Source organism: Aspergillus brunneoviolaceus, assembly GCF_003184695.1.
Source record: "Aspergillus brunneoviolaceus CBS 621.78 unplaced genomic scaffold BO95scaffold_54, whole genome shotgun sequence".
In the NCBI taxonomy this organism is placed as follows: domain Eukaryota; kingdom Fungi; phylum Ascomycota; class Eurotiomycetes; order Eurotiales; family Aspergillaceae; genus Aspergillus; species Aspergillus brunneoviolaceus.
This window is the reverse complement of record NW_020290784.1, coordinates 1,774-24,156: the sequence shown is the minus strand read 5'-3', so window position 1 is coordinate 24,156 and position 22,383 is coordinate 1,774. Positions and strand designations below refer to the sequence as shown.

The following is a 22,383-nucleotide window of genomic DNA, read 5'->3' as shown; positions in this document are numbered from 1 at the left end:
CCCGGTCTATCACCACGTGATGCGGGGTTAGGCCTCATCGCTGGGAGGCAATCATTTTTCCTGGAACAATACATACCCATACAACTATTCATAGTTAATCATACTGAGGTTCAAAGTTATTGCTGACTGTATCTTATCTTGCAAGACGGAAGAAAAGAAGGAGATCCAGTAGAAGAAGGGAGTGAGGGGGTATCTTAACATCTTATCAAGAGTAATCGTAGTCATCTATGTATACAAAAAAGAAATTACCCTCAAACACCCTTATTTCCGTTGCAAGACCAACTCAAGGACACGCTGCGCTTTGCTGCCCTCCAGGTACTCTCTTCCCTCTCGGCGCCGGTCATCTTCGTCCTCGTCATCGCCCAGTTCCAGATCCACTTGAAGACTGGCCTCATATGCGCTCATTACTGTCTCCTCATCCACCCGGATACCTCCGTTTACCAACACTCGGATGCACTGCGCCAACCGGGCGATCTCGCGTCTCGTCTGTGGCGGGATCTCGTCGTTCTGACTGGAGTAGATCGAGCTCGACACCATTTCTTCCATACGCGTGATCGAAACGTTTTCTGTCGTCGACGAGGCCGCCGTTGCGCCGTCTGCGTGCTTCGAGATCCAGATATAGCCGTTCACACCCAGAATTACATCGACATCTCCGCCCCCATTGGCTGTGCTGACGGTCCAAACCTGCCTCCGTGACCGAACCACACCGCCGACTGCGCCCGTCGCAGCTGCCGCGCTTCCTACACCACCCTTGACAGTCGAGCTAGATGCGCCACTGCCGCCCGTGCCCGTCACAGCGAGGAACACGCCATTCCTTAGTTTCCCGTACTTCAGAGACCGCGTGTGAAGCGAAGCGCCTCCATCCGAATGTACACTTTGGACCTCAGCCACGACCAAGTCTCCTTCGCTGAAGAACGTTCGGATCTGCAGTTCGTCGGCGCTTGTGCGGCGGCGGAGGATACCTCCCGGTAGGTTGATTGCCGAGAGAGGCAGTTGAGCGAGTAATGGAGCGGCGACATCGACTTTCCACCGGCGGGACTGTACTTCGACAATGCGCCCTACCACCAGGTCACCGATCTCTGGAGTGTATCGTGCACGGAGGGGCTGGACGGAAAGCAGCTTGTTGGTCTTCTGCACAGTACCGGCAACAGTGGCGATGATTGAAGTTGATAGCGGGTTTGTATAGGTACCATGACCTCTGCGCCGCGGGGTGGAACAAAATGCATTAGCCATGGTGGTCAAAAAAGAAGAGATGACTGTTGTTGCAGGATTACGAACCTCATCCATTGCGGATCATCAGTGACAACCTCACCCGGTGTCAAGACTCCGGCGACGATATTGGTGCCTTCAACCAACCGTTGACGCTTGTTGGGTCTGGATGAACTGCCTGCCGCCAATTCTACGCCGCCATCCGAATCGACGGACATGGCATCTGAGTCGGAGTCGAAACTGGGCAGGTCAACATCTTCCACCACCGGGGGCAGAATTGTAATAGCCATGCTTGAAATGTTATCGAGTAGCAAATAATCAATGATGTAGATGGTAAGGTAAATTTTCTCCAATTGGGTCGGACGGGAAATGCTGGGAGTTGGTTACATTCGTTGCTTTCTCGTCGGTCATTCTGCGAAGACTTTCCGGACCGGGAACAAACCAGACAAACTTCTGGTGGATATTCACGTGAATCTTGCTACTTTAGCATTTACTCCAAGTATAGCCTACCACAACCCTTTCCATTAATGAAATATTTCTATTCTGGCTCTTTGCTTTTTTGTAAACACAAAAGGACTACAAACATTGGTTGACTACGTGAGATAGAAGCTCAGTCTCCAGAGGAAGATGTCAGTTTTGCATAACGTTTTATCGAAGTGCAGGCTTGATTAGAGTACAAAACCGACCAACATAAGATCCTCTATAAATACTATACATAGAAGTATCACCCGAGTCCTGAGTCCCAGTCCGATACTGCCGGCCATTCCTCCCCCCTAGAATAATGACGCTAGATGAGATACTGTGGGCTCAAGCATTTATGCCCGAGGACCGCTTCGATGTCCGCTTCGCAGGAGTAGAACCATCATCGTCCTTGTCCTTCTTCTTCCGGCTTGGACGACTGCTGCCACCCTTAGGCCGATATCCACTGTCTTCATCCCGCTTACGTTTTCCCTTGGCACCCCCAGTGGTCGATGCAGTCTCCATATAAGAGCCATCGTCATCATACATGTCGTCGTCCTTTCGAGCCTGGGCCGTGGCTCTCTTAGACGCACGCGAGGGCCGAGAGCCAGACTTCTCGGAAGCGTTCTCGTTGTCTTGAAGGAAAATCTGGGGCTGATTTCGGCGAAGCCAGTTATGCACGGATATCGGTATACGTAAATTGGCATCCCGCGTACGTTCGACGAGGGTTGATTTACTCGGAATAGACACCAGCTGCTCGATGGCACTCTCATCGCCCAGTTTGGCATCCAACGCCCGGTAGTACTCGGTCTCATGCTCAGGAGTCAGGAATCCAAGCTCGTGGGCGGGATAATGATCCTCAGCTTGATTGTCGGACAAAGGTGCAGAATGGGGCACCTGTGTTAGGGACGTGTACTGTAGGCGCGGTGCAAACGCTTTGCTTCGCCGAACGTCGTCCTCCAGTTCACGATAGGCATGAGCATTCATCCGACCAGCAGCCATACGACCTTTGGCATCCTTTAGCATGGATCTCGCGATGGCGGGATCATTGTAGGAGGCTGGAATATCTCGATCGGGAGGTGGCAGGAAGGTCTCATCTCCTGGCGCACTCAAGTCGTATCGTAGACTGGAAGACACGTGGAGGCTGTCGTTGAATTCAAGCAGAACCTCTAGAAGTTGACTGTAGCACTGTCAGTATCGATGGAAATCAATCAGGCGAGGGCGATGAATGCATACTCATTCTGTTCCTGGATTCTCTTAGAAAGATCCTCGATGCGCAATCCTTCGCGAATGAGCGCCTCGCTTTCCCCCATCTGCATTTCGAACTTCATTTTGAGCTTCGCAAACTTCTTTCTGATTGGCGATCATGATTAGCTAGTGACCTAAGGACCATGCTGCTATAGAACTATGCTCACTTGAAAGACTTGTAGGACTGCCGAGTAGGGGCGCCGACGGAGGCATCCGGCAGACTTTCAGCCACCGATCTTGTCTCGTCAAGTGTTTGGGACATGACGAACACGCAGCACAATTGAAAATGAAGAGTGGATTTAATTCTTTTCCCCTTTCCTGTTGTTGGAAGGGTTGAGGCGTTCTAGAATTAGGAGGCTAGGGAAACTGATTAAGGGAGGAGTGAGATTCAACTTATGTGAGTGTTTGACACTGGGGTCACTCCCTTTACAGGACCAGCGAATCGGGCTGGAAGGATTCCGCCAAGCCCAGACCCAGAGTTGATAAGGCGGAGTGTTTCTGCCCGCCGCAAAGAAAAGCGATAGGGAATGGAGAAAAAAAATTATCTCCGACTGCGACAAGAGCTATTCACGCATACTTCTCATTCTTTGTTGTGAGAACTCTTCATAATTCTTGATTGCGACCTTCAAATTCACTTATACGGCATAGTTCTGTCAGGTCCCGAATTTGTGCAATCATAGTCATGGCTAGCATCGGGGAAGGAACCCAAAAGAAGCGCAAGCTCACAGACGTTGAAGAGATCGAGATCGACGTCTCTGCCCCTGAGCCGCCATCGAAGAAAGCTTTGCGTAAAGCGAAGAAAGCAGCCACTGCAAAGCCCTCCGAGTCTACCACAGAGACTGAAGCGGTGGCCGCTGTCGAAAAACCTACTACTGCCCCCCAAAAGCGTTCAGATCACGGTGTCTGGATTGGAAATCTTGCCTTTTCTGTCACGAAGGATGATCTGCGCACCTTCTTGACGAGCAACTGCTCCTTCGCGGACACGACCATTACACGCATACATATGCCCAAGGGCGCGGAAAAGTTCGGAAAATCTCAGAACAAGGGCTTCGCTTATGTCGACTTCTCCACTCAGAAGGCGGCCGAAGAGGCAATTGGCCTCAGTGAGCAGCTCCTAACGGGTCGTCGCGTGCTTATCAAGGATGCAAAGAGCTTTGCTGGAAGGCCAGATAAGCCCAAGGAAGACGGTCAAACGGGCTCTGCAGCACCCGGTCATGCCCCCTCCAAACGCATATTTGTCGGCAACCTCGGCTTTGACGCCACCAAAGAATCCATTGAGGAACATTTCGCTCAATGCGGTACTGTGGCTAACGTACATGTGGCGACCTTCCAGGACTCCGGCAAATGCAAGGGTTACGCTTGGGTGGTGTTTGAGGATCTTGTCGCAGCTGAAGCAGCGGTGAAGGGCTATGTGCTAGTGAAAGAGGATGATGAGGAGGAAGACGACTCCGAACCAGAAGAGCGCAAAAAGCCCAGGAAGCCCCGGCAGAGAAAGATTTGGGTGAACTTCCTTCTGGGACGGCGGCTGCGTATGGAGTTCGCCGAAGACGCCACTACTCGCTACAAGAAACGGTTCGGAAAGGACGGCGAGGGCAAGAGAAATAACAACTCAGAGACCGGCGATGCCGAGGCCGGAGAATTCGAATCCACCGAAGAGCAGCCTCGCCAAGCACGACCTCCTAGAGCCAAGCAAGCGAAGCCCGAATATACAAGATACGACCAGGACACAGTGCAGAAGCTTAGTGGTGCCATTGTTGAATCCCAGGGCAAGAAGACCACCTTCGATTAAAGGTGATCAGTAAGGCGATGAGAGCAAGCAAGTGGACGACAGACAGGCTTTGAGGGTCGGGCGTTCGCCTTAAAATGAAGAACAATACTGGAGGGAGACCCTCAACTGTGTACTCTGGCCGTTGATTGTCATCGAAAACGCGCGAGATTGTGAGCTGGTCAAGCCTTGCATGGTACGAGAGTCGCTTGTCGCTTGGTCTGAATTGCACGGGGAAGGAGGTATTTCCTCGACTCCATGCATTGGACTGATACTCCACCGTTTCCGCTGGTACGCATAAGTACCGTGTATGTATATAGACTTGTAGCAGATCGGAAGGGGAAGGAGGGTGTGGATCCAAGGCAGTTTGCAGGAAGACGGGAGTTATACCCTTACGATGATTTCGGAATGAAAATGATTGATTAGCTTCGTATCAAAGAATCAGCTGATCATTGCAATCATTGTCATTTATATCACAAATCCATCAGACTTGGTCGATCGAAGACCATCAATCTCTCGCATCTAATTGTCAAACTAGTTAGTCAATTGAATTCTGACTAATTGGGACGTAAACGAGTTGAGATTAAAGCAGGAGAAGCTTGGGTACCTGTTAGTTACATACACATAGTAGTTAGTTACACCTGCCAAGGCGTTAGTCAGCAGTATTAGTTAACTATTCACATCCACCACTGACCAACGATGATGATGATGATGATTATTCTTTTCTCAATTTGAGGATGTGTACAAGGTACAGTGTGTGCATGTGGATGTGGGATGTTGGAATTGAGATGCGTATGGATGTATAGCCCACTCCAAATTCAATTTACATACGTATGTTTCCGAAGCTGCTGCCAGGACCCTCATAGAAAGGGGTCCTCTATATGTGCTCGAGCTGGAGGGTATGGACATTCCTGGACATTCAAGTGGGAGTGGGCTTGAAACAGACCAAACAGTTCCACTGGTTGGAAGTCTGGATGGACTATGGGGAACTCGGGAGTTGCGACCGCGCGTCGATCAAGTCGCTGTGGTTCGTTCCTGGTTTTGGTCAGTTCTTTTACTGAGCTCGGATTGATTACCTACAGTGTACGGAGACTACCTAGTATCACTCTACCAGGTACTTCCAATAAGTTAGTAAATTTCATTACCTTCAACTAAATACCACTAATCTCAAGTACTCCGTACTCGTTCTAGAATCGCTGAGGTGGTCGTGGAGGGCACTAAACCGGATTGAGCTGGTTGACATCGAAAGAGATGTCATGGCTCTCTCAGGGCTCCGTCTCTCGCAATGCTCAAAACCACCAACTCCTCCCACCCCCAACTGAATTGAACTGAACTAACCACTCCAACTAACTTAAGAGGTGCTGTTGTTGCTTTTCCTTTTCCCTCAATCTCTCCTTCGCCCTCTTTTTAGAGGTGCAGTATTCTATCTTTTTCTTGCTCCTCGATTACTTCGTTTTTCTTTTTCCTTCTTCTTCTTGTTCTTCATCAGCATCTTCTTCTTCTGCTTCTTCTTCCTTCCTCCTCCTCCCCCTTTTTTTTTTTTTTTTTTTTTTTTTTTTTTTTTTTTTTTTTTTTTTTTTTTTTTTTTTTTTTTTTTTTTTTTTTTTTTTTTTTTTTTCGTTCTTCCCCCTCCCCCCCTCCCCTTCTTCTCACATGCGTGTCACTACTTTCTTCTTCCTGGTCCCCGTTCTGTTTGCCTTGACCTCTGTCCTCCCACCCGCCGCCGACCACCATTAGCCACAACCAACCGACCAGCCGACCAACCACCATCCTCATCACCACCACCACTAGCAAACACCTGCTCCTGCAAGCCGTCAGTGCACCTCGATCATTTCTTATAATTCGTCTCGTTTGCCTACACCGCAATCATCCTCGATCATTATAGCTACCCTCTTTCGATTCATTTGACTTCGTCTAGATGGCCCCACGACGTCACAACATCGGTGCTAGCCGCCGAAGGAGAAGAGACGAGGAAGGCGAAGATGAGGGCTCACTCGACGGTGAGCTGGAGGATGACTCTCTCAGCGAAGGCTCTGTTATCAGCCACCAAGATGATGAAGACGCCGATGGAGAAGGTAGTGATGAAAGCGACGACGAGCTGCAAACATCTTCGCACACTCATGCTTCACGACTCAATGGCCGAAGGCCAGAAGTAAACCAGAAACCGGGGCGCCGTCATTCGACATCTCCGAGCAAACGGCTTCTCGCTAGCACGATGTCAGATACAGAGGCTATGATGATTGGCATGAAACTATCGGAAGACACCACCCGGGAGGCGGAGATCCATTTCGATGACTTGAAAGGGGAGATTGGCCCTCTAACGGGAAGGACCCCATCGGCACCACCATCGGAACCGAGAAGGGAGACCATTACAGAGAAGAAACACCGGGAGCAGGAGAGGACCATAACCAAGGAGAAGGATAAGAACCCTGCTTTGGTGCCCACCCGAGGGAGCTTCTTCCTTCACGATAAGCGTTCTATCGACACTGTGACGAATGGCCACAAGGCTTCCACGAAATCGAAGTCCAGGCCATATGGACTTATTGTGGACGGTAATGTGCGCAGGTGCGTCAAGTTCCAGACCCCGATCTCGTAGAGCCGGTCGCTTCTACGTGTCAGCCCATAACACCAGCTAACCTGCTGTAGACACAACGTCAAGTCGGATGCAAGCGAAGGGCAGTGGACACATGATCTCCACGATACCGTCGCTGGAGACCGTCCAGCGACAGCCAAGGCCCCAACCGTGTCAACAGGGTTCTCGAACTACCCCCAGCGACCTGTTCCCACGGCTCCCAGGTCATCCCCGCCTAATCGGTCTTTTTCGAGCACTACGTTGATCGGGAACGTGCCGGTGGTGGTCCTCTTACCAGGTATGGAACAGCCTATATCCTATCCAGCAATCACAAAAAAGCAACACACTCGGCTCCCTCAGCATCGCCCTCCGCTACGTCGCGATAAACCTGTCCGGATCTCGCTTCCGGGCCAACCTCCTCGATATATTTTTCCCGCCATAGAGCGGTCCTTCATCTTCATCCCCCGGGCTCTGCGCCCGAATCAGCAGGCTTTTCGCGGACGTCGTGGCGGTTTTGTGACAGGGCGACGCCCCAGCATCTATGCAACTTCGACGTACGCCCCTAGTGTCAGTATCAGCCGACGATCATCCTTGGGCAAGCCGCCCTCACAGGAGGGATGGCACTCGCCGGCCGGCTCGGTTTTCTCACGGCCTACCATCATTACCACTGAAAATGGAAAGCCAGTCGTCCGCCTACCTCCTCCCCGACCGCCTTTGGGAATCCCGCAGGTTCCTGCTGGTCCAGTAGTCGCCTCGTCGGCAATTCCGCCCCCTATGTCTTCTTTACCGCAGCCCCCCGCGTACCGTGAGAGCCGCCCGGCTCCCATTCCGATGCATCAGCCTCGTCCTCAGAAGGCCGTTTCAGTTGCCGACATCGAGATGCCGGCAGCCTTTCCCTTCCACACGCCCCAGCCCCAACAGGAGCAGCCTTTCCATCACCAGGTGCCGATGCCTGCCAACGGACCCGTCTATGGTCCCGAGGCCTCTGCCCACGCACCTGCTGCTCACACGTCTGCAACGCCTGTGTCCCACATTCCCGACCGCGCGATCCATGCGCAGCCGTTCCAACCATACGGATTTCAGCAACCTCAGGTGTTCTATCCTGCATCATACCCGGCGGCTGCCGTCTATTACCCGAGTTCAGGTACAGACTATTCCACTTTCAACGCGGCAAGTGCTCCAGGAGCCTCCGCGCCGGCCTTCCCGCAGGGACAACATGGGCCCCCCTACACGATGCCGGCGGCGCCTTCGTCGGGTGAACAAGCGTCGCAGCCAGGAATGGTTGCCCATGAAGCTGGCGGGACGGTCTACTTCTATGATCCCAACCAGATGTATCCCAACTCGTCATACGGAATGCACAATGCTCCCGCGCCTGGTGGAGTGGTTGGCATGGGTGGGATGTTAACACCGCCAGGCGCAACTTACTATTACGCCCAGTCCCAGGGCGGTGTCTACTATGCCTCGCAGTGATTGGCCCACTGGAGGCTTCACTTCTCGATTTCCGTCTCTTTTCTCTTCTCTTCTCTTCGTCTATCTTCTTAAAATCCCTTCCATACTACCGACTCTAAAATCTCTGACCTCCCCTCCATGATGACCATTTTTCTTTTCTATTATTTTTCTATATTCCCTCATATTTTCATTCTCACGGAAACGCACCGATTTTTGACATGTCTTCGAAAACGTGATGATGTCTCTTTTCTGCCACGGCTCTTCTTGATGTGACCTATGCTCACTCTTCCAGTTTTATCTTTCCGTGGTATAGGCTCGCCGAGCATGTTTATGCTGTTCGGGCTGTCTTTCAGTTGTGGTTAGATTAGGCTTTTCTGCATTACTAGCGACTCTTGTGATCTCCCCGCCTCGTCATTCGCCCTTGAATTTCCCCATCACTCTATAGCTATTGCCGTTTCTCCCGTCGGTGTCTTCTTGTCTATCTCTATCTCTTATTCTTTTTTTCTTCTTTTTTGTTTCATGGTTGTTTTTCCGGGCGATGTGACCGCCAGTAGTTGCTTGCTGCGGGACACCACCAGTCCTCCCGGTGTACGGATACCATTTTTGTTCCATGTACGCACGCGGTGAATGAATGACCATGGCCCTTATTTTTCGTGACTTCGTTGCATGTCCAGTTTCCATGGTCTTTATAATGAATGTACTGAATGATACTCACTACTCTCGTTGGTGTTGATGCCTATTCGTAGCGATGAGAAAGACTCAGCTGGTCTGATCGGCGGCCAAGCTTGTTCGGTGGGTGCCTGTCAGTTGAGAGGGGAAAAGTGGCAAGCTCTCGGCGCCGACAGCCAAGAGCCAAGACGTTGTCAGGGAGTGTTCTTCGTATACTAGCTTCTTGTGAGTCGCATGATGCAAGAAATATCCAGTGCGAAGATTCAAGAAGGAACGGCAAGAGGATGTGAGAGATATGGAGCAATAGGGATGGATGCATTACTGCATCACTTTTTACAGCTTAATGGTGAATTTAGGACCGACCATAGCATCGCATAGCAGGCATTATTGCACAATTGCTAGGTGATCCCCCAGCAGGCGATCTGATGGTGACGTCAGCACTGGCTGTCAAAACGGGCTCGGAAGAAAGGATCTACCACCAAGTGGCAGCACCCTGAGCAACAGCAGTACTGTCCCCTCTTCCTCCCGGTCAGTATGAAATCATACTGCACTAGAGGGGTGGACAAGACGAACCGGGGAATTCCAAAATGAGACCCGATGAGATGTCACTCAGCAATGCCTCATAATTCTGCAGGCATCGGATCCACCGGGGGGGGGGAGGGGTAAGAAAGGATAGATAGCAGAGGTACAGTACAGTACAGAATACTTAGCAGGTACTTCGATAGCCATTCCACTGGTTCTGTGGAGTCACTGAGTCGGGGTAAGTGGAAGAGAACCGGAGATCCGTGCCGTACAGATAGGCAATGATGATTACAGAAGTGGGGAAGCAAGACCTTCATGTACCAGTTGGCGTTGTACCTAGTAACTAGGTCAATTGACAATCACTGAAGCAATCCTAAGTACGGAGTACAGTACTCACTATTTGAATGTATTCGAGTATATCACGTCAACAGATCGGTGGGCCCAGGAAAAAGAACAAAAGAAAACGAGAAGGAAAAGGAAGGAATGACGGAAATCAAACAAGGTGATTATTTTTTAGGTTTTAGTTTACAGTAGTCAACTATGAGTACTAGGTAGTTAAGTTGCTAGGTAGGTAGGTTCTGACATAGTACTATAGTAACAACTAAGTTACTGTACATAGTACTATGGATACATCGAGTAAAATAGAAGGCTCACCGCCTCGGCCGGATGCAGCCAGCCAGCTACCGCGGACGCGCAGGCTGGCAGGGCTCTGCCTTCAAGCAACCAGCTGACCTCCAGCTTCAGCTGCTTTTTCCCTCCCTCTTTAACTCCGCCTTCTCCTCCTTCTCTCCTCTTCCTCCTCTTCTCTTTCTCCCCTTCTCTTCCGTCATCTCCCCATCTCCCTCTTTCCAACTTAATCTTCCTCAACACCACCTCACCCTCTCCCCCTTTCAAATCCTTTGAATCTTTTCTATCTCTGTCTACTCTTTTAGTTACTTCTCACTCTCCTTCCCCTTACTCCTCCTTGACTCCTTTCATCAACCATCATCTCACCCACAGCCATCCATCCATCCATCCATCCATCCATTCATCCCACGCTCTACATCTATCCATTATCTATCCTCCTTTCATCCTCTCTTTCTCTCTCAATTAACATCATCTCAGCTGGGCTGTTTTAGTGCTCTAATTCTGTCTCGTGCTTTGCCACTTGGACTTCAAGACTATTTCTACTACTTGATCACGCCCGAGCCCGTTAGCGTTGCCGTGCTGCCTGATCCATAAGGTCCAGACCCTCTTATTTCTACGCCAAGCAAGAGCTTCCACACGGTCGAACATCATCATCAATCAACATTATCAGTATCACCATGGCTACTCCCACTGCTCCCACTTCAGCTGTGGGTCCCAGCACTTTGATCACAGTCAAGGTGTTGTATAATGACAACACTCGTCGCTTCAAGATTCCGTTGAAAGAGCTTGGAGCTCGTACTCTACCCCAGAATGTGAGTTTCGAGTCCCCACTCGACCTCCGACCGGAGCTCCTCCGCCCCCCCCCCCCAAAATCAACCTTAAACCTGCCCTTCCCTCCGCTACTCTCTGCCTTTCTCTCCCCCAGTGTCTTTTTCTTCGGAAAACCACTTTCCTCGCTAGAATGATGTCTCCTCCCCTGTATATGTGTCTCATTCATTTGGAGGCCTATGCCTCCCTATAATTCCGTCACTTCGTAACGAGGATTTTGATCAGCTGTGCAAGCCGCGCCCATTGCTTACCGCATGCTGATCCCTTATCTTGGCTCTAGCTCCGCCAACTGCTTAGTGTGCCGGACGGCGTGAACGTGATTTTTGAGCGGTACTCAGACAGTGCCGGCAACTATGTGCACCTGGACAGCCAGAACCCGGCCGTTTACAAACAACTCTACCGGGCAGCCAAAGCGAAACTCAAGCTGCGAATCAAGGCCACTACTGCCGATGAGATTGCTTCCCAACCCCCTATGGAGGAAGGATCGTCTGAACAGCAGACTGCCTCTCGATATAGCTACCTAGAAACTGTCTTGGGTTCCCCCCTCCCTGAATCTCAGGCTGAAGTTGTGCCTACTACGGCGTCCGCATCAGCCACCGACCTGGTTGACAATGTGGCTTGTCCCATCTCAGCAGAGACTCAATCTGCTCACTGGGAGACTGAGCCTTCTCCACCACCGAACTTCCGTGACTTCGTGTTCGACGGTTCCCACTTCCCGGTCGTGTCCCATGCCTCTCCCAGCGGAGTATTCTGCATCGATTGCAATCGCTGTGGTTTGTCCATTCCGAACGAACACTATCACTGCAGCATTTGCGATAATGGGGATTATGATCTCTGCCCTCAATGCGTGAACAGCGGAGCGACCTGTCTCAATGAAGAGCACTGGTTGATTAGACGGGTCGTCAAAGATGGCCAAGTCACCAACAGTACCACCGAGACGATTCCTCCCCGCAAGGTAGCAATTGAGGACGCCAAAGAGGCGCCTACGATGTCGACTCCCGAACCAGTCCGCGAGCCCTCTCCCAAACCCGCTCCAGCTTCAGCTCCACCTTCAGCTCCGGCCGCGCCAGAGCCAAATAGTCTGCGTATCTGTAATGACTGTCTCAAAGGTAAACCTCCTTGTCTGTATCCTGAATCTAATAAGATGTTAACTAGTCATAGAACATGAAGAGAGCAAGATGGTCTCGTGTGCTGACTGTGATGACTACGATCTCTGTATTACCTGCCTCCTCAAGGACTCGCATGGTCATCATCCCGCCCACACATTCGCTCTGGTTGAGGACCGCCAGTTCGCTTTGAAGAGTATCGTCCAGTCGCGTTGCAACCCAGGGCGTCATCATCACCATGCGGCAATCTGTGATGGATGCGAGAAGGTATTGTTCTTGGTTCTGTCCGGTTCTTATATGTTGTCTAGAGTCAACTAACGGTTGTGCTAGCGTATCGTTGGTGTCCGCCACAAGTGCTTGACCTGCCCGGACTGGGACTACTGCAGCGAATGCTACGAGAAGGTCCCTCAGCAACACCCCGGTCATCGGTTCGCTCCCCTTTATGATACGATTGCTGAGCCTTTGATCAACCACGAGGTGCACTACGGTATCTACTGTGACGGTCCTCTGTGTCGGACCAAGTCCTGTCCCACATTCATCACTGGTACTAGGTACAAGTGTTCCGTGTGCCATGATACCGATTTCTGCGCCAGTTGCGAGGTTCACCCGACAAATACGCATAACCGAACCCACCCATTGCTCATGCTCAAGACCCCCGTGCGCGACGTCCGGGTCAGCACCTTCGATAGATCCGAGCAAGGCGTGACCATGATCGGTGACCGCCTGGAAAAGTCTCTCTCAATTGAATCCGCCACTCTTGGTGAACCTGAGCAGACGGTCCAGGAAGCGTCCGAAGCAGCCAAAGAGGCCATTGAGGAGCCGGCTCCCGTGGAGCAAGCCAGCCCTATTGTGGACACGACCCCAGCCCCAGCTGAACAAACTGAACAGAACCTGGCTGTGGATCCCGCCTCTGGGTACCAAGCTTTCTTCATTCGTGACACAATCCCCGATGACACGGCCATGGCTCCCAACACTCCTTTCCAGCAAACATGGACACTGTTCAACCCGGGTCCTTTGGCGTGGCCTGCCGGGACGGATGTGCAGTTTGTAGGTGGCGATTCAATGTTCAATGTGGACACCAACCACCCATTGAGCCTCAACTCCATCGCCGCCGCCATGGAGAGCAACAAGTTGAGCCAGCCTTTGGAGCCCGGTCAGAGTGCCGACTTCACGGTGACCCTCAAGACACCTAGCCGTCTAGGCACTGCCATTTCCTATTGGCGACTCAAGCTTCCTACCGGCATGCCATTTGGCCACCGTTTGTGGTGTGATATCCAAGTGCGCAACGTGAACCTGGTGGCTGAGACCCCCTCGCCGTCCGAGGATGTCCAAGCGGCACCCGCTGTGGAAGCTGATCAGCCTGAGCCTACGGGTAGTCAGATGATCTTTCCCAAGTTAGAGAAGGAGTCTCCGGAGTCGAGCACGCACGAAGCGGCAATTACGGCACCCTCGGTGTCCTACCGCTCGGAGCAGGATGTTCTGGATGACATGGACAGTCTGACCTTGGATGATGAGACGGACGTTGGTCTCTTGACAGACGAGGAGTACGACATCCTGGATGCCAGTGATCAAGAGTACCTCGAGGCCAAGTCCCAGCATTAGTGGAGTGGCTTGGTTCACGACAGGGACTCTTGAAAGCACGGACTTTCTGGGTTGTGGATGGAGTTACTTAGCGATGAATGAAGTGGGGACAGTGCTTCTGGGGTGCTTTTTGGGTTTTATGTTTCTATTTCCTTGCTTTCTCTTCTGACTTAGCTAAATCCGGGGCTCTGTAATTGAATGGGAAAAGGGGATTGCATCCAGCCTAACGAAAAGCGGGGTAGGGGGAGGAGATGAATTATGGAATGATGAAATTAGCTATAGTGAGAGACTCAGACTCAACTCCAATTCTCAGGTTGCAAACAGTGTGTGATAGACCAGTAGATTAAGTAGAGTAAGGTATGAAGCTCTCCCTCCTCATCGACCTCCTCCATCAACACTTCGTCTTATTACCTAATGCATTCTCTTCTGTCGCGCACACGCACACACACACACACATATATACAAGCATTTTCTCTTTGGCTCATTCACTTTCTTCTCCACTCATTCCCCAACCCCCGCATTCCTCTTTGGGTGAGGAGATTTGCTCACCTATCAGTTGGCCTGCCCCCGGCCCCCTTGCCTCCTCCTCTCCTCTTCCTCCTCCTCCTCCTCCTCCTTCCTTCCTTTTTCCAATGCTCCGCTTGAAGGTTGTTCCGAGAAATGGGACAACTAACACGTAGACACGCTCACCGGCCCAACAGAAGCGCAGTCACGGCCACGCAGACTGACCACGCTGGCTAGCCTACCTTCGAGTATCTTTTTTCCATTATGAAGAGCTTTTTCAATCTCGCCATCCTTGTCTTGGTGGCAGCCAATCTTTATTGGCCTGTCTGTCACTGGCTCACCGTCGTGGGAGTCTTCCGGACAGCCACTGACATCGTGACAATCGAGGCCCAGAAAATCCATAAGATCGAAGACACCATGCAGTGCGAAGATATGCATTACTATCAACCTACTGGCCAGATCTTTGCAGCCTGTGAAGACTCTCTCTTGCCCCGCTTCGAATGGTTCCCGCCACTAGGCAATTTGCAGGGGCCGGCTCAGTCAACAGGTTCATTTCATGTCATCGACCTCAAGGTAAGACGTGCCCAGTCGGCATGATGGTGATGCGAGGCTCATGGCATACGACTAGACCCTCAAGTCCCGGCGGCTTGCATTCGATAACTTCCACGGGCCCTTTGTGACGCATGGGATTGATCTGGTCGACGATCCGGATCGCCAGGGTGCCATTTACATCTATGCGATTAACCATTTATCGAACCCGCACTACTTTGAGAAGCCCTCAACTGAAGGCATTCCGAAGGCCCACTCCCAGATTGAGCTCTTTCACCATGTCTTGGGATCCAGCACCGTTCGCCATGTCCGCTCAATTTCCCATCCTTTGATTGTCACCCCGAACGACATTTACGCCGAGAGCCTGCACTCGATTTATGTCACGAACGATCACTTCTATCGAGAAGGCATCATGCGCACGGTCGAAGATATACTCCCGTTGGCAAAATGGACCAATGTCATCCATGTGAATGTTGATCCTGTTCAGTCGAACAGCGCAGCTACGGGCGTCGATGCCGTCGTGGCGTCTCAGGGATACCTGAACCTCAATGGATTGGGCCATGGGCAGTCCAAGGAGGAGTTGTTGCTCTCCAGTGCCGCAGGAGGCATCATGTACCGTGCAAGGGCAGACCGCAGCAACCGCACCCTCTCGGTGCTGGATGAGTTTGCGTTCGAGAGCACGATCGATAATCCAACCTACTATGACGATCCCTATGCAACCCCCGAGGATGACGCTAGCGGATACGTGGTCGGTGGTCTGCTGCGGGCAGTCGATCTTCGCCGAACTCACAACGACCCGCATGCTCAGGAAGGAGTCATGGTGTGGCACCTGCGTCGTCATTTCGGAGACACAGCGAACCCGGAATGGGAGAAGCGGCTCATTTTCGAGGATGATGGAAGCAACATCCGATCCGCCAGCACCGCGTTGTTGCTCCCTGTAGATCCCAAGGATTCTGTGGCGAAGACGGCGATGCTGTTTGTGACAGGCTTTGTGTCGAAAAATATCATTGCTGTGGAGGTGCCGTTGTAGGGGGGGGGGCTACACTGAAGCGAAACTACTTTCTTATCATTATCTTCATCCGCAAATTACTTACGCTATTGAATCCTCCTCCTCCCTCTATGTATCCTCATTCAAGAGGGAGAAAAACAAAAGACCAATAAAGAAAACTATATAATCTTCCTCAATGCTTTGACTACCTCCTCAGTCCTTACCACCTCCGCGAATTCGCCATCCAGACTCGCCAACGAAACCGCGTGCACCGTCTCCGCATCGAAGCCCCCCTTTGCCCACGTCGCCGTCGCATCGCCTACCAAGAGGATGCGCCCTGGAACCGCCGTCGGTGGGATTGCATGCGCGCCCGTGCGCTGATCCACGGGCACAAGACCATCCTCCTCCCCGCCCTCGTGGGTACCCCGACCGCGATCCACCACGCCGAGGTTCGCCGCCATGCGCACGGTCGTCGACACACAGTGATCGGTGGTCAAGCCCGTCACGACCAGCTGGCGGATCCCGCGCGCGCGCAGGTGGGCCTCCAGCCCCGTGCCGATGAAGCTCGAGTTGACGCATTTCCAGAAGACGGGCTCTGAGCCGTCCGGCGCGGGCACGGCGAAGTCGAGCGGCTCGCGCCCGTTGACCGGGGCCGCCGGGTGGAAGGGCGAGTCTGGCTCCGTCGAGGTGTGGAAGACATGGATGACTTCCATGGTGGTGGTCGTGGTGGGCGTCGTCTGCGCTGCTGCTGCTGCTGCGGCCGCCACGCGGAAGGCGAGCAGAAGGGATTGGATGTTGGGCTCGTAGAGCGGGTTGGACCGTGAGGGGCCCCAGTGGGTTGGATGCGTGAAGGCGGTTTGGTTGTCAATGAGGAGGAGCGCCGTCGGGGTGGTGAAGGTTATTGGTGGATTGGGAGGGGTCATGGCGGTTGATGTCTTGGTTGATTCGTGGGTGGTATGGTGAGTATCGGTGTGGGCGTGGTGGGCAAGGTGGTTGAGGAAGTGTGGTGTCTTCATATTCTTCGCTTGGTTGCTGATGACGAGGATGGGGGGTGAGATGATTTATACCTCAAGGTGGTTATAGATCGCGATGGTGGTGGTGAGTGAGTCATATGTGTCAGCAGATACGGATTACCAATTGATCCCTGATGATAAATCAAACTGTAACGTGACTCTACGGGGTAGCAGAGAATGACCTTTGACAAGAGAATATCCTAAGTCAGTTGATATATTGAGATTAATTCGGCTCCTGTTGTTCACGATGACGATTACTGATGCCTAAGGCAGAAGATTATGCCTCGTTGCCTCAGGTGAATATCTCCGCCGTGTTACTCCATCCAAACTCCGCACTTTGTTTCTTCCTTCCTTCCTTCAATCAATCGTCCCTCTAAGTACTCCTCACTTGCATTGAGCTCTTCCACTCCTCCTATCTCTCTCAACTGTGTTCCCCCGGCAAACAATGCCGGTTTCCCTCAGAGCTCCCCAGGCCCGAGTGCTCCTCCGATCACGACCGCCGACAACCTCCCTGAGCAGCAACAGCAGCAGTAGCAGCAGCAGCATCACTTCTCTCCTCCGCCACCAACAACAACAGCTCAACAGACACGACCACTGCAATTACTTCTCCACCACATCCGCCACCTCGTCTCCCTCCTCTTCCAAGTCCCAAACCTCATCCCCGCAATCGCTTACCTCCACCGCCAGCCACTCCCTCTCCAGCGACATCAACCCGCCCGCGAGCACCCGCCCAGCAGAGCTCACCCTCCCCTCCGCCCTCGGGCCCTCGGCCTCGCCCGCCGACAAACTCAAACACTACCTCGCCGTCGGCCGCGCCTACCTGACCTTCTACAAGACCGGCCTCAAGAATGTCTACCACAACCACCGCGCCGCGGTGCCTCTCCGCCGCGCCCTGGGCTTACCCGCACATCTCCCGACCTCCGCCTATTTGGCGGTGACGCAAGAGGCACTGGGGCCGAGCAAGGGTCGCACCAATGTTACGACGACGACGACGACGACAGCAAAGGACAACAACAGCAACAGGCGGGGCGTCATCTCACGCTCCAGCTTCCAGCTCCTCCATCGCGCCGCCTACGACATCCGTCGCATGATCCCCTTCACCCTCCTCCTCATCGTCTGCGGCGAATTCACGCCCCTCGTCGTCCTGGCGCTCGGCAATGCCGTCACCCCGCGGACGTGTCGCGTGCCCCGCCAGTTGGAGAAGGAGCGCGCGAAGCGCGTCCAACGGAAGAAGGTGGCGCTACTCCTCGATCGCGGGACGGTCACGGCGCCGGAGGTCGGCAGTGAGAAGGAGATGAAGAGCGTGAGGTGGTTGATGGGCGTGAGTGGAGACGGGGATCGAGACGCGGTCGCTCGGGCGTGCACGGTGTTCGGCCTGGCGAGGTCGCATGATCGCCTGACCTGGCCCGTGCTCCTGGTGTATCGACGGCGCTTAGAGCGGTATCTGAATTATCTGGAGGTGGATGACGAGTTGATCCGGAGGAGTGGCGGTGTTCAGGCCATGGAAGCGGCCGAGGTCCGCATTGCAGTGGAGGAGCGCGGCGGAGTTGGGGTGGGTTCTCGGGGCAATGGGAGAAATGGATGGGAGGTGGAGCGCGAGGAGAGACGATGGTTGGAGAAGTGGTTGCAATGGAGGAGTTGAGTAGTTCCTCTATTCATGTAGACTCCATCAATTCATATACAAGTATATTTGGTATGTATAGTAAGGAGTATGTATAGTGGTATATATGCTCCCTCAAATGGCCCCCGATTGATTCATAGAACGCTTGAAGTATATTCAGGTGTCATTTGCTATACAGACTAGACACTCAACTGTAATGACAAGTCATCGAAGAGTCCGAAACGCTTTCCTTCTCAGCTTTCTGCAGGTTCCGCCACAATTTGATATCCAAGTCAAACCCTTCTTAGTAGTATACAATTCAAATTCATCGCACCCAACCAAAAGAAAACGCCGCCCGCAGCAATGCACATCCATCCATTTCCCTCATAATTAATCAATCATTCCATATAAAACCGCACACGCCCCTTGGAGGCCAGGCCAAGCCATCCTACTCACAAATGGTATCTCAGGAATGAAATGCTCAGAAGACTATCCAGAAACTCAAGCAGCAACCGCTAGAAGGATCCACAAATACAACGAAACAATTCATCACTCATCATGAGGTCACGCCCGGGCGGACCGCGCCGGCCGTCGCCTGAGCCGCGTTCCGCACCTGCTTCGCCCAGCGCAGTCCACAGCTGTTGCAAAGGTCCCGGTTGCCACTGGGTCCCCGCCGCCACTCCGGGGTGGTCTTTGCCCGGCACATCGAGCAGCTCTTTTCCACCACAATGGTGCTCTGCTTGCGCTTGCGCTTCTTCCGCCGTGTGATCAACCGCTGCATCTCGTCCGACAGGGTGCGGTTCTGCTTCTCCAATTCCCGCAGTTCGAACTGCCAGCTGGAACCCCGCGTGGGCGCCAGCTCCGTGAACAGCGTATTATCTTCCAACGAGGCTAATTGCTGATTGCCCGCTGGCAGCCGGTTGGTTCCCACCAGCCCGGATAAGTCCACCCCGGTTGGCGCGAGCCCCAGGTCAGTTGATGAACCCGGTTCGTCAGATGCCCCGGGCGTGGACATCTTTGGGAAGCGTAACTGCGCCACCAGGAAAGAAGGCGGGGCCCCTTCTTTTGCATCGCCGGGTAAAAGCGTCGTCTGCACCGGGAGCATGTGGCCCTTGCGGTGACGGATCTTGTGGTTGAACGAAACCTGTTGGCCACCCCTCGCTGCCTCGAGCGCCTGCAAGGCCTGTGGTCGCGTGTCCGCTCCCATTAGGTCCTGAATGCTCTTACCAATCAGGTCTTCCGGCAACCGACCTAGCACCGGCCGCGTCTTCGATGAAACATAGAGGACGATTCCGGACATCGACAGCTTAGCCCAAAGGTCGTTCTCTGCCAAGCCTCCACGGCCAACGACAGCAACATGATCAAGACTGTACACGGCCCGGGGACGACCCACCAGAACCATGTATTGCCGTCCGCGGTCGGTGATGTGCCACGACCCGTGGCTTTCGAACCAGACATATCCACTATGTTTCTTCCGGATGCGGTACGCCACACTCACTGGCTCGGGAGTAATGCAGGCACGGAGTTCGCGAATCACAGGACCGATGTCACTCGGATGGCAGACGGTGGACAAGCCCTTCCCAACTAGTTCTACCGCGTCATATTCCAAGACCTTGGGACAAGACGGGGACAGATAGAGGAATTCACCCTCAAACGAAAGCACATGAATGACATCGTCCGTGTTTTCCACCAAAACTCGATCCAGTAATTCTCGATAGATGGGCATAGAGCCGTTTAGGCTGTCGAGAATTGTCGACACCTGCTCCGGAGCCCACATAGTAATCAGCTCCGGGTTGACTCGGTACATCTCCGGAGACGGGACTACGTAGTTGGGCAATTGACTGCGTTGATAATTGATCATGTACGTGCCATCTGCGGAAGAGTCATGTCAGTCCAGCTTCAATGAACAGCTCGGGTTCTGAGAGGGTCATACTGGGGTTTCGTCGGGTGACAGCGTCGGGCTGTTCGACCAAATCGACCTGAAAGCCGACGTAAAAGCGGTAATCCGGGCCACCCCATCGAATCGGAATCATGGTAACCAAGTTCACGAAAGGTTGTCCACCTTTTCGGTAGTTGATGATACTGGCCTGAATTTCAGCCCGATCCTCGATGGTTGACCGGAAGCGAAAGGCGGTGTTCTCATCGACAAACTTCCGCGGCATGCCCTGGTACACCACACCGTCGGGACCTTGCAGGAACCGACAGTTGTGGCCCACGATCTCATCATTGGTGTAACCAGTGAGCCGCTCGAACGCTTCCGAGACGTACACAATGGGATGGTCATCCTGGGTGATATCGCAGAGCACAAAGGCACAGGACAAGTCCACCGCACCAATATTTATCTTGGCATCCGGCCGGGACACTACTTGAGCCTAGAAGGAAGTCGATCAGTGGGCGATGGCGTTGAGTAGGCGGGTCAGCACTTGAACCTACCAATATGCCCAAGATATCGAAGCCACTGCTGGAGTAAATGCTGGAATATGGAGACTCGCTACCCACTTCTGTCTTGGCCCGAGGCGGTACGGCTGCTAAGAAGCGTAAAGAATCCGCATCAGCCTTCCGACTCAGATTGAAATCAAATAGAGCAATACCCACCCTTTGGTGAAGGCCGCTTTGGCTGGATGAATCGATGGGATACGGTGGTATTCGAGGCTTGCCCGTAGGGCTGCTGTTGCACTTCCGCCTGTGCAGCAGCACCAGCACGCCGCGCGGGGCGGGCCGTCGATGTGGAGGGGGTTTCGGCGGGAGGCCTGGCAGCGGCGGGGGCGGCGGAGGCGGCGGCGACTGCAGGTTGTACGGGAGTGCTTAGATCCTGAGCTACAGGCGGAGCCCAGTATGTGGTGGCGAGAGCCGATTGATTCCGGGGAATGGAATATGCAGCAAGAACGGGAGGATCTAGATCAATGACATGGGTAGGCAAAGGGGGGCGCTGGACAGTAGGATGGCGATCGAGATTGGGATCTAAAGCGCCGGTTGTATGGAAAGTGGAGGCATCGTAAGCGAAGCTATTTGCTGCTTCCATGCTCATGACCATGCCGTGGCCCGGGAAAGACATCGGATCGTAGGCATGCATCGAGGCATTTGCGATTCGGCTTCCCAGACCGGGTGTCCTGGACGGGGCCGGGTGGTGGCTATGCAGACCGGATTGATGCAGAGCCAATGCATTTGGATGGGATGGGATTAGGGCACCAGGGGCACCGTTGGACAAGAAATCTGAGGGGTGCGATTGGTAGGGAAAAGTTCCCGGTTGAAACTGATCGGAATTGGGGTAAGCTAGCGGAAGGAGAGAATTTTGCTGGGCGTGAGGATGATCGGAGGGAGGACCCAGTTGGGGGTCCTGTATGGGATAGTGTGCCTGATAGAAGGAGTCGTCGAAACCTTCCATGGCGGAGGAGAGGGGGGGGGGGGGGGGGGGTGGCGGTGGTAAGGAGCCTGAGGAAGGGTCAGGCCGACTCAAGCGGTCGACGGACCACGTCCGATCGATTCGAGATCAGGCGACAGGCCAATGGGGAAGTCGCATCGAAGCCGCGGCACTGCGCAGGAAAGGACAAACAAGGTCGGTCCGGACTCAAAAAGACCCCATGTAAGTTAAGGTCAGGTAGTATAGAGATAGATGGACTGTGCAGAAAGAGAGAGGAGGACGGGAGGAGGAGAGGGCGAAGAAGAAGAGAAAAGAGGAGAAAGGACTAGGTGA

At 53.2% G+C, this 22,383-nt stretch overlaps 7 protein-coding genes across 7 annotated transcripts; 4 read left to right on the top strand and 3 right to left on the bottom strand.

Annotated features, from left to right (window-relative positions):
* Window positions 1-261: 261 nt before the first annotated feature.
* BO95DRAFT_455047 (exosome non-catalytic core subunit RRP4) lies at window positions 262-3,178 on the bottom strand (the record flags this gene model as incomplete). Its single annotated transcript, XM_025588300.1, has 5 exons — window positions 262-1,198; window positions 1,279-1,500; window positions 2,039-2,848; window positions 2,905-3,021; window positions 3,084-3,178. The coding sequence occupies 5 exons, from the start codon at window positions 3,176-3,178 to the stop codon at window positions 262-264; spliced, it is 2,181 nt and encodes a 726-aa protein (XP_025439852.1).
* A 297-nt stretch (window positions 3,179-3,475) lies between these two features.
* Window positions 3,476-5,065, top strand: BO95DRAFT_445117 (putative RNA binding protein Rnp24). Its single transcript, XM_025587067.1, has one exon. The coding sequence runs from the start codon at window positions 3,599-3,601 to the stop codon at window positions 4,703-4,705; it is 1,107 nt and encodes a 368-aa protein (XP_025439851.1). The 5' UTR covers window positions 3,476-3,598; the 3' UTR covers window positions 4,706-5,065.
* A 1,444-nt stretch (window positions 5,066-6,509) lies between these two features.
* On the top strand, window positions 6,510-8,918 carry BO95DRAFT_208136 (uncharacterized protein). The gene is made up of 2 exons (XM_025581090.1): window positions 6,510-7,246; window positions 7,328-8,918. The coding sequence occupies exons 1-2, from the start codon at window positions 6,600-6,602 to the stop codon at window positions 8,721-8,723; spliced, it is 2,043 nt and encodes a 680-aa protein (XP_025439850.1). The 5' UTR covers window positions 6,510-6,599; the 3' UTR covers window positions 8,724-8,918.
* A 2,279-nt stretch (window positions 8,919-11,197) lies between these two features.
* BO95DRAFT_455044 (ZZ type zinc finger domain protein) lies at window positions 11,198-16,118 on the top strand (the record flags this gene model as incomplete). Its single annotated transcript, XM_025588299.1, has 7 exons — window positions 11,198-11,332; window positions 11,629-12,457; window positions 12,510-12,721; window positions 12,785-12,807; window positions 12,841-14,055; window positions 14,812-15,112; window positions 15,168-16,118. The coding sequence occupies 7 exons, from the start codon at window positions 11,198-11,200 to the stop codon at window positions 16,116-16,118; spliced, it is 3,666 nt and encodes a 1,221-aa protein (XP_025439849.1).
* Window positions 16,119-16,255: 137 nt separating this feature from the next.
* On the bottom strand, window positions 16,256-16,999 carry BO95DRAFT_368642 (cysteine hydrolase family protein; the record flags this gene model as incomplete). The annotated part of the gene is made up of 1 exon (XM_025582843.1): window positions 16,256-16,999. One exon carries the CDS (start codon window positions 16,997-16,999, stop codon window positions 16,256-16,258), a length of 744 nt encoding a protein of 247 aa, XP_025439848.1.
* A 325-nt stretch (window positions 17,000-17,324) lies between these two features.
* Window positions 17,325-18,837, top strand: BO95DRAFT_445111 (uncharacterized protein). Its single transcript, XM_025587066.1, has one exon. It carries the CDS (start codon window positions 17,535-17,537, stop codon window positions 18,729-18,731), a length of 1,197 nt encoding a protein of 398 aa, XP_025439847.1. The 5' UTR covers window positions 17,325-17,534; the 3' UTR covers window positions 18,732-18,837.
* A 16-nt stretch (window positions 18,838-18,853) lies between these two features.
* lreA (GATA transcription factor LreA) lies at window positions 18,854-22,091 on the bottom strand. Its single transcript, XM_025587065.1, has 4 exons — window positions 21,285-22,091; window positions 21,123-21,217; window positions 20,623-21,061; window positions 18,854-20,561 (listed from the first exon to the last, which is right to left on the bottom strand). Exons 1-4 carry the CDS (start codon window positions 22,072-22,074, stop codon window positions 19,246-19,248), a joined length of 2,640 nt encoding a protein of 879 aa, XP_025439846.1. The 5' UTR covers window positions 22,075-22,091; the 3' UTR covers window positions 18,854-19,245.
* Between the last annotated feature and the right edge of the window lie 292 nt (window positions 22,092-22,383).

Coding starts and splice junctions, on each gene's coding strand:
- BO95DRAFT_445117 (XM_025587067.1), top strand. CDS start 3,599: ATGGCTAGCATCGGGGAAGGAACCCAAAAGAAGCGCAAGCTCACAGAC.
- BO95DRAFT_208136 (XM_025581090.1), top strand. CDS start 6,600: ATGGCCCCACGACGTCACAACATCGGTGCTAGCCGCCGAAGGAGAAGA. Junction 7,247..7,327: donor GTGGACGGTAATGTGCGCAG/GTGCGTCAAGTT, acceptor AACCTGCTGTAG/ACACAACGTCAAGTCGGATG.
- BO95DRAFT_445111 (XM_025587066.1), top strand. CDS start 17,535: ATGCCGGTTTCCCTCAGAGCTCCCCAGGCCCGAGTGCTCCTCCGATCA.
- lreA (XM_025587065.1), bottom strand. CDS start 22,074: ATGGAAGGTTTCGACGACTCCTTCTATCAGGCACACTATCCCATACAG. Junction 21,062..21,122: donor TCGATATCTTGGGCATATTG/GTAGGTTCAAGT, acceptor ACTTCCTTCTAG/GCTCAAGTAGTGTCCCGGCC. Junction 20,562..20,622: donor TGTCACCCGACGAAACCCCA/GTATGACCCTCT, acceptor ACTCTTCCGCAG/ATGGCACGTACATGATCAAT.